We start from the raw sequence: 14,738 nt of genomic DNA, 5'->3' as shown, positions 1-14,738 counted from the left end.
GGCTCTTCGCACAACACAATTGGATAGGGAGATTAAATAGAAAAAGGCGAAAACCCCCTCCAGTTTTTTGTGAGCGCACATTATAGGGGCTAATTGGATACCACACACATAAATCTTTTATCATTTATCGACTACAGATGTCTAGCTGAGTTTACCAGTCAGTGCGTTCACAACACTCTAGGAAATTTCCACTGAACCGGTAGTCAGTGGGAGATTTTCACCTAAATAACATAGATTTTGTTATCATTGGAATGTACAAATGTATTTAACTCTCATTATTGTAGCATTTTGTCTGTGCATAATAGGCTACTGCTTCAAAGAGCTCACAATCAATTTACATTTTTCCATTGAAAAAATATGGGATACAGTGTACTGCGTTTTAATGGCACCCCTTGGGTTTTCTTATTAGTGTTAAGTATTTTTATTTCTAACTGTGTATGAAGGGGTTACATTTATGGACGTCACCAGTTCAATAAAATATTTCATTAATTCTCAGGAAGAAAATTGTATATGGCCTGACTTTATTCAACCCATGTTCTGCTGGTTAGTTACACAAGGAGAAATACATGAGAAAAGTAGCATATTAGAGCAGCTATAATTGTTAATCCTTTGACTAGTTCACATATCTATTTTCAACCAGGGTCCCATTTATGTCATCTGCAATTTACTTCTCTCAAGCTTTGCAGAAGGAAAGTTACTTTTCCCTGAAGCAGTCTGGCAAATCTGTGGAAAATGTCCTTGCTGTCTGAAGAGTTGGTGGAAATAACATCTGAAGGAATGAACGATGCTTCCTGTGCAAGATCAGTGTTGTTAAAAGCCTTCTGCCATGTTCTTTTAACAATTCCTTGGATCTCTGTTATATGGCCCTTCAGTCTTTTAAGCTGCTGTGACACACACTCACATGTGTCCATGTTTTGTGTCACATTCAAAAAATGGTTTAGATGTGAATAAACTTCAATCCCTTGTTGGGACACCTATTGGATAAAAAAATAACATAAAATTAGAAAATACAAAACTTAGCTTTACAAAACGATCTTGAAAACTGCTAATGACGGTATAGATTGTAAATTACCAGGATCAGTATGCTTTGCCGACGGTCACAATGTTGATGATCATTTTGTCGGCATTGTGACGTCAAGCAGAGTATGCTATCACTCTACTTATGTTAGTTAAAGCATTGTAACTGTGTCAGCACTGTAGGTTTAAACATGATGGTAAAGCATCATATTTACTTTTATATTGGTGACACGGTTACTTTAATTAACATTTTCACCAGCCAAGTGACTTAGTCTTAAGAAGATGGGTCAACTGATTGATGAGAAAACACAACTCAATCCGAAAGATTTTGTGATGTAACAGAAATAGATTGACACTGACTGCCTACTTCTGCTTATTAAAAATAGAGAAAATATCATGAAAAAAGGTGCTGTGGTCACACTTTCAGACCAGTGAATGTTACCTCAAAGTCAGGGATAAAGCAGTCATGGGTTCCCCCTGAACTCAGGGTAACCAGCACTGGGCATTGTCAACATTTGTTGGTGGAGCCATAGAGGGGGTCCCTGCAGCTTTGGGGTACCCTGACCATGCCTCTAACCAGACAGAGCATAGTTGAAACCAGCACTGGCTTATCAAGGGAGTCGGGCAAACAAATATGTGTGTGCCCTCCTCCCCAGGTATAACCATTTCTGGTAGCAATAGAACCAGGGCTCTCTGGGTATGTGGGTAATAACGTGGTTAAAAATAGATAGAACACATTTAGGGGTTCATTCTGATAGCTGAAAGGGGGGTGAGTTACCGTTTCAGCTGGGCAGAAATGGCAGCTGAACTCACCCCCTTGCGGAACTAGGCCACACTTACATGCAGATTGAGCCATCACGTGGCTAACTGAATTCACCCCTTTGTCTTTGGCATACTTCAGATCCCAGCATGACCCAGCTGTATTTTAGTGGTTCGGAGGGTTATTTCATGTCAACCCATGGGAATCTCTATATAAAGCTTAGCCCCAGATGTTAAAGCTCCTACCTAGTTTTTATGTCTGTGTATTACCTAGTTTAGTTCTATTGCTGTTATCCCAATTGTAAAATGCAACAGCATTTGCTGCGCTATATAAGAAATAATAAGAATAAGTTCATAAATTATAAAATAATAGGTAAGGTGTTCTAGCCTATCCCAACTGAAACTATTTTGTCTATGCCAGGCTATTGCCCCTACACTTAAATGAACAAAATGTTTGGAACAATATTGCATGGCTAGCTTTAATCCTTATTAATTTTACCTTTATCAGAAGTGCTGATTGTAGTAAATGATCTTTAAGAGTGTAGCTGTAAGGTGGCTACGACGGCTGAGGAGTAGGCAGCAGGTCTCGGGAGCTCCCCGGCTACCAAACTCCTGAAACCCATCCTGACTCCCTCTGGTGTCTCTGCCCGGCTGAATTCTGCGCCCCATGCTGTTGGGCACCGGCGGGCACCCTTCTCCGCAATCTCCGGGCTCCGTGGAGCGGCAATTACTGACCTCCGGCCCTGCGGCCTGCACCTTCTCCGGATCCCCGGCCTCGATTTCGGCGCCCTCGGCCGCGGGACCCCCGGAGCTCGAGCGGCGGGCTGCTGCTGCCGCCGGACGCTGCGGGGAGACTGAGAAGAGGAGATAGCCTCTCCCCTGCCTGTCGGGCTGTGGCCTGGGGCCCTGATAATCGGAGGAAACGCAGGTACTCCTGGGGAAGGGGAAGGGGCACTGCAGCCATCTTAGAAGCTGATTATATAGGCTGCTACCCACGCCTGGACGTCTGAAGGGCTGCCTGATAGGATTCTTGTGTCCTGTGAACTGTTTCTGCTCTCTACGACCTTACTGCATGTTGCTCTCACCCATTCTCAATCTCTCAATATCTATGCTAAATTCACGTGTTGTTGGAAGCAGAGTCAGCTACTCCCACTGCACAGCTCTCCCATTCTACCACACAGGAGCTGCATATAGATTGGAACTGACTACACTGCTGTACTGCACTAATATCCTACAGTGTACTACACACCAATATCCTACCTTTGCCTCCCGGAATTTGCTGCAGGATATTCCCTCCTCAATATTCCCGTCCGTATTGTTACTTTTACACATGCCTGTACTTCCTATCCATTGATATTTTGACCTACAGACCGGGCATGGTTGTTTCCCGCCACTGATTATATACAACCTTGCTGCTGCCGCCTTCTAATTACACTTCTATACTGTAACCCTACCCTGGGGTGAGTGTGACTGCTCCTGTCCAATATGGTTAAGGGCGGCCAGAGTGCGGCCGCGGCCAAACTAGAAAGATATGCCAGGCAACCCAATCCCAAGGTAACATCGGCTCCTTCTCATGGAGCCTCTCTGACACACTCGAACTCCCCTCCTGCGTCTGCTGCCAATTCCCCAGCGGCAGCGGAGCCGCCGTCTATTCAACAGGTGCTGGAGGCTATAGCTGGCAGTGAACAGCGTCTCTCCGATAAGATGGAAAAGGTGCAGTGCGACCTCTCCTTGCTCCGACAGGATGTTCAACGTATCCGTGAGAGAGTGGGTGAGGCGGAGACACGGGTCTCCAACCTGGAAGATATGTGTGGCCCCCTAAAGCAGTCCGTATCCACGGTGACCCAGCAGGTTTCCTCCCTCCAGACCAAGCTTTTAGACATGGAGGGTCGGCTGCGCAGAAATAATGTAAGATTTGTAGGCCTGCCTGAAAGAGAAGAGGGTTCGCTGCCGGAGGACTTCCTCGAATCCTGGCTTAAAGAGATGTATGGCGCTGAGTCCTTTATGGCCCAATTCACGGTGGAGCGTGCACATAGGATACCATCTCGGCCGCTACCTCCTGGTGCCCCTCCTCGCACCTTCATCGCCAAATTCCTGCATTATAAGGACCGTGACCCGGTTCTCCGCCTAGGTCGTACGAAGGGCCCGTTGGTCCGTAATGGAGTCAAGGTGTCGGCCTTCCCGGACTTTGCCGCAGACGTCCAGAAGGACCGAGCCCAGTTTATGCCTATTAAACGGCGTCTGCGGGACCTCAACATTTCATATTCCATGCTGTTTCCTTCAAGGCTCCGGGTTGTGGCGGATGGGGAGACCAAGTTTTTTAATTCCCCTAGAGAGGTGGCCCAATGGCTGGACAGATTTGCGCCGGGTGCTCGGCAGCTGGTTCCGGACTGATCTCCTGCGTTGAAGAGGCTGGGGCCTAGACTACCGGAGGGAACGCTCATAGATCGGGGAGCCCCCCTCCTTTGCATTGGTGGCTCAAGACTTTTACGTCCAAGTGGTGTTGGTTAGAGAGGTTTAGAGGTTCAGTTGAGAATCTGGGCCTTCTTAGCACTTGGTAGTTTGGGTTGATTGTTTGGGATATAAGTATGCCGGAGTTCGGGGTGGTGTACGGGGAGGGGAAGGATAGTTGGGAAGCTGCTAGTTGTGGCTCCTTTTGCTGTTTTCGGTTTTCTTTCTTTAGTTTGTTATTTTTCTTATCTATGTATTTTCTGAAGCAAGGATGTTTAATATTTCGGATGCAATGGCTTACAACGCAGGGCTTGTATACGTCATGTGCTGCTGTTGTTAATAATGTTGATTCTCAGTTGTATTTTGGGAGATGTCTATCCGGGTGGCACATAAAGCTTACATGGGGTCATGATTAACCTGAAATTTCTGGCATGGAATGTCCGAGGTCTGAATAACAAAATCAAACGATCTTTGGTTCTAAATATGATTAAGAAATATGACCCGGATATTGCATGCCTCAGTGAGACCCACTTGGAAGGACATAGGTTACTGTCCTTACGACGGGCCTGGGTGGGATGGGCTTACCATGCCTCTCATTCCTCCTTTTCTAGTGGTGTCTCGGTTCTGATTAAAAAGTCAGTGCAATTTGAGTTACTATCGATCAAAACTGACCCGTATGGAAGATTTGTATTTCTGGAATGTAAACTGAGTTCCCAGCCCTATTACATTTTAGCGGTGTATGTCCCCCCTCCTTTTTCATATGCTGTGCTGCAGCAGGCTGCTTCTTTCATTGCTCCATCTCCTACCACCCCAGTGATTTGTCTGGGCGATTTTAATAATATCCTAGATTTATCCTTGGACCGATGGCACTCCCCGAATGTTGCGCTGGCGGGTGGTGGTCCTACCAAGTTTGCTGATTTCTTGAATAGTTTGCAGTGGGTAGATGTGTGGAGGCTTCGTCACCCTGCGGCCCGTCAGTTCTCCTGTTTCTCCAGCACTCATGGCTCCTTCTCCAGGATTGACCTGATGTTGGTGTCCCCCGCCCTCGTCCCTGGGATCATTGACATCCACTACGAGGCTCGAGGGGTCTCTGACCACTCCCCTCTGTTGATGACTCTTGCTGTGGAAAGTCAGAGGGGACACTCTTATTGGAAGCTGCACCCCTCTTGGCTGACCCAGCTGCGTGACTGCAGTGATCTGAAGATTCAGTGCGGGGGTTACTTTAACGACAATGCAGGGTCTGCCCCGGGTACGGTAGTTTGGGATTCATTTAAGGCGTTTTTGAGAGGTTCATATATTGGACGTATAGCGGCTCATAAAATGTCCACAAGGGAGAGAGAACAGGCCCTTGAAAGTGACACTAGGGAACTGGAGTCCCAATATTTGTTCGATGGTACCCCCGCGACAAAGGCACGCTGGCTAGTGGCTCAGTCGGCTTGGTTGGCCCACCTGTCTGATAAAAACTCTCGATCCCTCCTTTTTAAGGCTACTAATATTTATATGCAGGCTGATAGGACAGGGGGCCTCCTGGCCCGTCTGATACATTATGATCGTCCTGGGACTATGATCACCCAAATGTCCGATGGAGATGGCTCCCTTGTTGACACCACACCGGACATTGCGCAGTTATTCCGATCTTATTACTCTGAGGTTTATAGCTCACAACTGACATGCTCTACTCTAGATCTTTCATATTACCTGGGGGGTATTCCGCTGCCCGCACTCTCCTCTGAGGCCTGTGAGCTGCTGGAGGCGCCTTTGACGCTTGAGGAGTTGACTGCGGCCATTGGTATGTCCCCTAATGGCAAGGCTCCGGGTTGTGACGGGACTCGGCTGTGGTCTCGTTAGATGCGGCCAAGGCCTTTGACAGCATTGAATGGGCTTATTTATGGGAGGTGATGGCTTGTATGGGCTTTGGACCCAACTTTATCAGATGGACTAAATTACTGTATCAACATCCGAGTGCCAGGATCTTGGTGAACGGCTATGCATCCCCCTCTTTTCAACTGTCCCGTGGTACTAGGCAGGGCTGCCCCCTGTCCCCCACACTGTTTGCCTTGGCCATCGAGCCCCTGGCCTGTTTGATAAGATCGCACCCAGATATTGTGGGAATCTGTACGGGTTCACGGGAGGATAGAATAGCTCACTACGCCGATGACATGTTGTTGTTTTTGCAGGATTACACCAAGTCAATGCCCATTCTGCTGCGTGTGATTGAGAGCTTCGGTGATCATTCGGGTCTTAGAATTAACTGGTCTAAATCATACATTATGCCAGTCATAGGCCCCCCTCCTACTGTTTCCAAAATCCCCCTGCCATTATGTTGGACGTTACAATTTAAATACCTCGGAATCCAAATAACTAACGACCCTTCTGATTTTGTCCCTCTGAACCTGGACCCGACCATGCAGTGGGTCATGGGCAAATCCAAAACTTGGTGTAAGCTTCCACTAACGGTGTCTGGCAGGGTTAACCTCATTAAAATGATTATACTGCCCAAACTCTTATACATTATTCTCCAGTCCCCGGTATATATTTATCCAATATTCTTTAGGAAATTAAATAGCGTTTTATCCTCACTGATATGGGCTAACAAACGACCTAGGATACAGCTAAATACCCTTACCAGGCAGCGATCTGACGGTGGCCTGGCTCTGCCTAATTTTCAGATGTATTATTACGCTGCTCAGCTGACTCATATCAGTATGTGGGCGCAGGATTCTGGGGCTGATTCTTTACATTGTGAGTTTATTCGCTGTTACTTTCCTCACCTCTCTCCTGTGCAGGTGCTACTGAGTGGGAGCATAGCTCGGTTTCTTCCCCCTATTATTTTCCAGGCCCTAAAGATATGGCGGGCCCTGAGAGACCTCTTGAGGTACGACGGCCTGGACCCAGATACCCCCCTTTGGTACTCTGACTGGCTCCCTGAATTACATGCGCTTGAGGGGCGGGAGGTATGGGCCCCTAGATCGGTGGTTTCTATTTCTCAACTCTACCTAGATAATGTACTCAAATCCTTTCAACAACTGAGAGATGAGTTTGACTTACCCAATTCCTACTTTTTCAGATACCTCCAGCTTCGTCACGCCCTCCAGTCCCAATTTGCTGAGTCCCCCCCACGAATCCTCCCATTTCCCATCAAGACCTTTGTGACTACATTGGGTCGAGTTAAGATGGTCTCCCTTGCGTATGGATATCTTCTTACCAAACTCCATACGGACCCTTTGACACGTCTCCGTGGAAAGTGGGAGGAGGATATAGGTCTAATAACTGAGGAGGACTGGGTCCTTGCTCTGGAATACCCTGCCAAAGTTACCAAATCTCTCAGATATCAGCAAATCCAATTCTTCATTTTACACAGAACATATATGACTCCAGCTAGGCTGGCTACTTTTGGGACGGGCGGATCTGGCCTCTGTCCTAAGTGCGGGGGGGAGGTGGGAACATTCTGGCATCTAGTGTGGGATTGCCCGAGGTTGAGGGTGTTCTGGTTGGGGGTCAGGTCAATTCTGGAGAATACGGGTGTGACTGGCGGACTGCTTACCCCACAATTCTGTATTCTGGGGATGGGATGCTCTGCTTCTCTGTCTGTTTCGATGGGTCTTTATGCTCGCAGTGTATGTGCCTTGGCTAAGGTTTGCATTGCGAGGCTATGGATGGCCCCTGGAGGCCCTTTAGTTTCTGCGCTCAAGACCTTAATTAATGATACGATAATTAAGGAAAGATATATATATATGAAACAAAACGCATCAGCCAAATTTGAAAGGGTTTGGTCTCCATGGCTAGACTCCCCCCATTCTCACCTGGTCCCCCAAATATAGTGGGCACTGAAGTGCTAACTTATCAAAAACTTAATGTTTAGTGATGTATATTTGAGATGCTTGGCGGTTGAGCCCTGCGTGTTCGCCTACTTATATACATGACTAATGTGGTCCTGAATCAGATGATTCCTTCTCACTTTGCTTCTGTTTTTTTTTTTTCTGTTTTTTTTTTCTTATTGTTTAGTTTAAGGGTGTAAATATAAAAATTTATGGAGATTTATATATTTGGTTACGGATCTTGCAGACCCAAATGGTCCGAACAATGGGAAATCTTTGTATATTCCCTCATGGATATGGCCTGTTATTCCACTGCTGTAAACTTCTCTCAAAAATGTGGTTCTGATTCGAGTTAATTTGATTTATTTTTTGTGATATGACGATGCTCTGCAATGTCTGTACCTTTTTCTCCAGACTACTGAATAAAAATTACTTTATTAAAAAAAAAAGAGTGTAGCTGTAAGAGTTGACCGTACGCTGCCACCTGTTGTCCATATCTTGTATTGCAGTAGTTACTCAAAACCTCCTTCTGGACAACCAGGTTTGCAGTAACGCAGGATTGTTTGAGTTTTTGGGGACAGCCTACCTTTTCAAAGTGATGTGACATAATGAAGGGGTTGTTATCCATTGTGATATTACCTTGCCACTTTTCACATGTGTTTGTCTTTCACTAAAATTAAAAGAACTACAGTGTTGGGAGGTTGGCTACAGTAATGGATTCAAGCCTAGAACATTTGTTGTGACTATTTTCTCTTATTGAAAGCAAAAACTAGTTTTTCATTGGAGTTTTTACAGCTTCATAGGTTTTCAAATAAAAACACTTTATGTATATGTACATTACACATGATGTAAACTCAGGCATATAAATACCAAACCATATAGAAGCAGTATGTTTAAAAAGTATCTAAACACAACTCTGAAATTGTTAATACTCCTAGTGGCTTCATGGATATTTTCAAATTATTAAAAAACATTGGCCAAGAGCGCTGTGTCGCTGTGTAATTTCTGTTTATAAATTAGCAATATTCCTTACTGGGGCGTATTACCATTGGTGAGTTATTCTACTGTAAATTAGTTTCAAAATTCACATACTGCATTATAAAGATAATGGATTTCTATGTTCCATATTCTTGTGTTAGAGTGTGCTACCATAGAACCTGATTCAGAGATAATAGTAGTAGTAGTAGTAGTAGTAGTAGTAGTAATAATAATAATAATAATAATAATAATACTGTTTATATAGCACTTTTCCCCAATAGAGCTCAGAGTGCTTTGCAAGCATTTGCATTTACAGAACAAAATACAAAATAAGTGTAACAGGAGAGAGAGAGAGAGATAAGCATTTGGGTTGCATTGTTTTAGGAACTAAAGAGACATTAGTGAAATGCTTGAGGAAACAGGTAATGGGGGGGGGTATCCAAATACATGCGCTAATTTTTCACCAGATCAAAACGGTCATTATTAAAAATGGTGATAATAAAAAAATGGTCATTATCGGGCTAATTATAGCCCATTTCTATCGGCCGAAAAAATTACCCGTTTTCAGGGGATAACACATTGGATCCGAGCCATGTGCTATTGTGGAAAAATGGGGCTGTAATTGTGGATTATGCTTTGCATGCACGCGAAGCATAATCCCGGATCAATGCTGTAAATTGCATAGCACACGGTGAATCCATTATCCGCGGTAAATTGCTGCAGATAATTGGATACCCCCCTACGTCTTATGGGGTATATTCAATTCAAGTCGGATCCTTTCCAACATGCATTGTCGGAAAGGATCCGACAAAGCACTATTAAATGAACGGCCAAATCTGACAGGATTTGGACGTTCTCGACAAATGTCATTCCGACAACAGGGCACTGCCTGCATATGTGCATGGAGAACATGCCCTGGCCATCATAGGCGGATCCAGGATGGGGCACTCGCGCCCGTGACCCCCCCCCCCCCCACCCCTTCCTCTGTAGATTCTGACTTTTTTTTTTTTCAAAAGGAGAACAGCAGCAGCACTACTGCTATTTCCATCAGACAGATTTGAAAAAGAGGGCCGGCAGGCACTAGGACCCGCCGCGGCTCTAACAGCAAGTCCGTGTGGTAACCAATGGGGAGGCTGGAGTTGCAGCTCCAGCCTCCCCATGCTCACACCGCAACCTACCTCCCCCACTGCCAGCCGTTCAGAGTCTAGCCCAGGCGCGGGGTTCAAATGCCAGCATCAAGTAAGACTATTACTTATTACGGCGCAGAAGGCTTCATTAGCCTTCACTGCACTGCACAGTTTCCCAGCGCTTCCTCCTCCACTTCCTTTACCACCATGCTGGGTGCAGTCAAACTCAGCCTCGGCTTTGAGAAGGCAGCCTGTGTGATTGTGACAGGGCTATCCTGCAGATGTCTTATGCTGCTTGTTGGAGATCCAGCTGGCTGCTTCTGCTAATCAAAGATGGGCAGTTCGTGTCCTGCAGTCTAAGTCTCAGTGCAGTGCCAAAAACAAGGTATGCTGCACCTGCCACCACCAACTAAAAACTTTAATAATTATATTGTGCTGGGGTGTCTTCCAGGCTCCCATACCTAATGGAACAGGTGACCAACATTTCAAGGCCCAATCAGCCTTTTCATCAGGGTGAAACATTGGTTGTAGGAGTGCATCCTAGTTTATTGCCAATCATTACCTGATGGCGCATTCTGTGAGGCCACACCCCCTGTGATACCACACCCCTTTTCTGGGAGCACACGTGCCTTAGGTGCATGTAAATATAACTATTACCATTACCCTATCAGGGTGCCCCCCCCCCTTTAATTCTCTTCTGGATCCGCCCCTGCTGGCCTCTGCTCTGACACGGGGAGGGGAATATGCGGTGCTAGTCCCGGAGACCATGTGGCTGCAGCACTACTGCTGTACAGGCGTGTGTGCGGGATGCCTGTGTCCGGCTCAGCCCGCATCGGGGTGAGGGAGTGAGTGTGGGCTGATGATGCCGCTGTGAGGATCTCCCAGCACAGCAGGTGGTGGCAATGTCATTACGACTTTTTTTAAAAGTCGGATTGACATTGTCGGAAATGGGGCTAAAACCTGTAGGGTTTGGTCGCGCTTCCAACAATACACGCGGCTCGGCGGCTGAAGCATGTATTCCGACAGCTTTCCGACAATCGGGAATTCCCAACTTGTCAGAAAAAGCGCCCCCTAATGAATAGATCGGAACCCCTTCCGACCTAAATCTGTCGGCTGCCGTCTTTCCGACAAGACGGCAGCTTCCGACACTTATAGAATATACCCCTAAGTCTGTTTTGGAGGGACTCTAGAATGGAGGCAGCTGGAAATGTGTGGAGCAGTGAGTTCTAGCTCCATGCAGTATCGATGTCTGACGCAGTGGAGCATTTTTCTCTCTCTTTTTTGCCACTGCGCATGCCCAAAGGTTGCACTGGGCACATGCAGTGAATGATTAGTGATTGCCAACGCATAGAACATTTATTTGCAAAGTGAGTGACAGGCAGTCAGAGTTTGGGGGAAGTAATGTGGGGTGGTTAGAAACAGAGCCGGCCCTAACAAACATGATGCCCTAGGCAAGACTTTGGCTGGTGCCCCCTATCACCACCGCTGGTTCCGCCTCTGACCCTGCACCCCTTTCTCAGCAGCATCACCCCTCACCCATAGCAGTCCTTATTTTGGCGTTCCTACCTCCTATAATTTAAATAGGAACAGTGCGCACATTCGGCGCACAGCAAAAAAGGTGTGTATTTTTGCTGCCAAAGGGCATGGCCACACAATAGTACCCCCAATTCAAATTACACCACACAGTACTGCAATTTTATTCACATTTTATCATGCAATAGTGTCCCTAATTCACTTTATATCACACTGAAGTACCACTTTACCTCATATAAGTTACTCCTCACAGTAGTGTCCCTTATTCACATTACATCACACTTCATTGCCCCTTATTCACATTACACCACACCATATTGCTCTTTATTCACATTAAACCACACAGTAGTGCCCTTTCTATATGTTACGCCATACAGTAGAGCACCTTATATACATAATGCTACACATTACTAATGCATTTATACACATAATACCACACAGTAATTACCCTTACACATATGACACACATATTTAATGTCCTTATAAACATAATGCGTGTTACACATTATGCCAACCTTTATTAATGCCCTTATACACATAATGTCCCTTACACATATGCTGCACATAATTAGTGCCCTTATATACATAATGACACACATAGTGCCCCTTACACATATGTCATACATTATTAATGCCCTTATACACATAATGACCTACATAGTGCCCCTTACACATTTGCTGCAAATTTTTAATGCATTTATACAGATGACACGCATAATGCCCCTTACACATATGCCGAACACTATTGCACAACCAACCCACTCACACACAGCACTCACATGGCCGCTAACTCTGTGGCCTCTGCCTCTGATTGGTTACAGAGGCAGAGGCCACAGGTTATAAATCTTGCCTCAATGCACCATGTAGCAGGAGATACCAGGCGTGAGTCAGCTCTCAGCTCTGCTAACGTCGGGCGCCTATTTCTGATAAAAATGCATCTTATTTGCAATGCTATGTGGTTAGGATGCACAAGCAGCTTCTGCTGATTAAAATGATATGCGGCATGTCTATATACTGTGTGCAACTGCGGCTGTGTCTGCATATGAAATGCTACACACAGAATATAGGCATGCTGCATATCATTTTAATCAGCAGAAGCTGCTTGTGCCCCTAGGCATACCAAATGCCCTAGGCAATTGCCTAGTTTGCCTATGCCTAGGACCGGCTCTGGTTAGAAAAACACGTGTGTGTCGGAACCATTTTCTGGGCATTCCCTAGTCAGCCACTGCAATTTTATTGCAGCTGAAGAGGCCCCGGCATCTTAGGAGAGCTGCTCTGTCTGAGACAGCTGAGAGGTCCGATGGTCCGACCTGTGTGCGTCTGATGTAGGGAGGCCAATTCCGGGCCGTTTTTTCAATCCCGGGTTTCGGGATTGAAAAATGCTCAATCCCGGGATTCCTGGGATCCCGGGATTGCAGTAGGGAGCAGGGAGAGTCGGAGTGGAGGGCAGTGGAAAAGAGTGTAGGAAGCAGCGCTGGATAGTGGGTGTAGTGTACTAGGGACTAGGGAGCAGCACTGAAGGGTGGGTGTAGTGTAGGGACTAGGGAGCAGCACTGGAGGGTGGATGTGGTGTAGGGACTAGGGAGCAGCACTGGAGGGTGGGTGTAGTAAAGGGACTAGGGAGCAGCGCTGGATAGTTGGTGTAGTGTAGGGACTAGGGAGCAGCGCTGGAGGGTGTAGGAAGAGGAGCGGGAGGGAGGCTGAAGCGAGCTCTGCAGTGAGGGAGGGTTGGTGTTAGTAAAACTACACTTACTATTAGACGGGCGGCAGCCATGGACAATATGAGCTGAGCGCGCCGGAGGCCTTTCAAATCGTAGCGCTGCAGGCCATCAGCCAGTCAGAACGGGCAGTCCGGCAGCCAATCAGGAGCCGCTGCGGCCGCTTCCCTGATTGGCCGCCGGTCCACCAGCTGTGATTGGCTGGCGGCCGGCGCTACATTTGAAATGCCGCAGCGGTCTGTGTACATGGCTGCCGCCCGCCTAATTCTGCCACCCGCCTAATAGTGTTACTTACACCAACCCTCCCTCGCTGCACATGCGCAATGCAATCCCGTGAATCCCGGGATTGGAGGCTCCAATCCCGGGATTCAAATCCCGGCATTTTTGGGCCTAAATCCCGGGATCCCGCCGATCCCGATCCCGGGATTGGCCTCCCTAGTCTGATGTTCCAGGCCGAGTCCTGTTGCCCTGTGCAGCTCTCTTCACCCCCTCTTCTTTCCTTCTCATGCATTGGTTCATGGCATTTGCATGGATAGCAATACTGTTAGTATTTCAACAAAGATTTATTGGCTGTCTTTTATTGTATTTATTTTTCATTTATGACAAACTACATCCTATTTACTTTGTGTGTGGACTGACATTATTGACAATTCTATTGCGCTGTTGCTTGTCCACTGTATTTGATATAATTTAGCATTCAGATATTTGCCTATCGCCATGCATGTGTATCATTCTTGTGTGTATTGAATAATGTATCATCAATACTTGTGGTGCACATGCAATTAGGTGCATGGCTGTAACTAGGTGTGTGCGGAGGGGGCACCGCATATAGCGCTGCAGGGTAGAGGGCTCTGTTGGCAGCACTTGTCAGTTATCTGTTTTAATTACTATCACTTGCAGCTTCCCCCCTTTTTCAAGCCCAGTATCTCCTGACCTCCCCTGTCTCCTACTCTGATCCCTTCCGTCGCTAATACTTATACAACATTCATGACAGCGCCATAACTACGTGTGTGCCAGGTGTGCCTGGCACACAGCACAGTTGCCCTGAGGGCGCAATGGCCAGCGGCTTGTAAAGAGTCAAATTGACTCATTACAAGCCACCTCTGCCGTGTGTGCCGCGCTGAAGAAGCCGATCCGGAGGCAGGGAAGGAGAGCTGCAGCGCCAGAGGCAGGGGAGGAGAGCTGCAGTGCCGGAGGCAGGGGAGGAGAGCAGCAGCGCCAGAGGCAGCGGAGAAAGAGAAGGAGGGAGGGGGACTGGAGCCGCAGCAGCGCTATGTAATTGGTAGAGGCGCCGCTGCAGCAGTCCCCTCTCCTTCCGCATTGGCTGCCCAGCGCTG

General features: G+C 46.9%; 1 protein-coding gene across 1 annotated transcript in view; it reads right to left on the bottom strand.

Annotated features, from left to right (window-relative positions):
- Positions 1–500: 500 nt before the first annotated feature.
- The window catches only part of THPO (thrombopoietin), a 141,594-nt gene continuing 127,356 nt past the window's right edge, over positions 501–14,738 (bottom strand). Inside the window, exon 4 of the mRNA XM_063916645.1 lies at positions 501–974. Within this exon, the coding sequence (XP_063772715.1) occupies positions 654–974 (321 nt within the window). The 3' untranslated portion in view covers positions 501–653. The remainder of the gene's footprint in view (positions 975–14,738) is intronic.

This window comes from Pseudophryne corroboree, chromosome 4 (assembly GCF_028390025.1).
Source record: "Pseudophryne corroboree isolate aPseCor3 chromosome 4, aPseCor3.hap2, whole genome shotgun sequence".
NCBI lineage: Eukaryota > Metazoa > Chordata > Amphibia > Anura > Myobatrachidae > Pseudophryne > Pseudophryne corroboree.
Note: the sequence above shows the minus strand (reverse complement) of the source record. Positions and strands in the feature narration are given on the sequence as shown.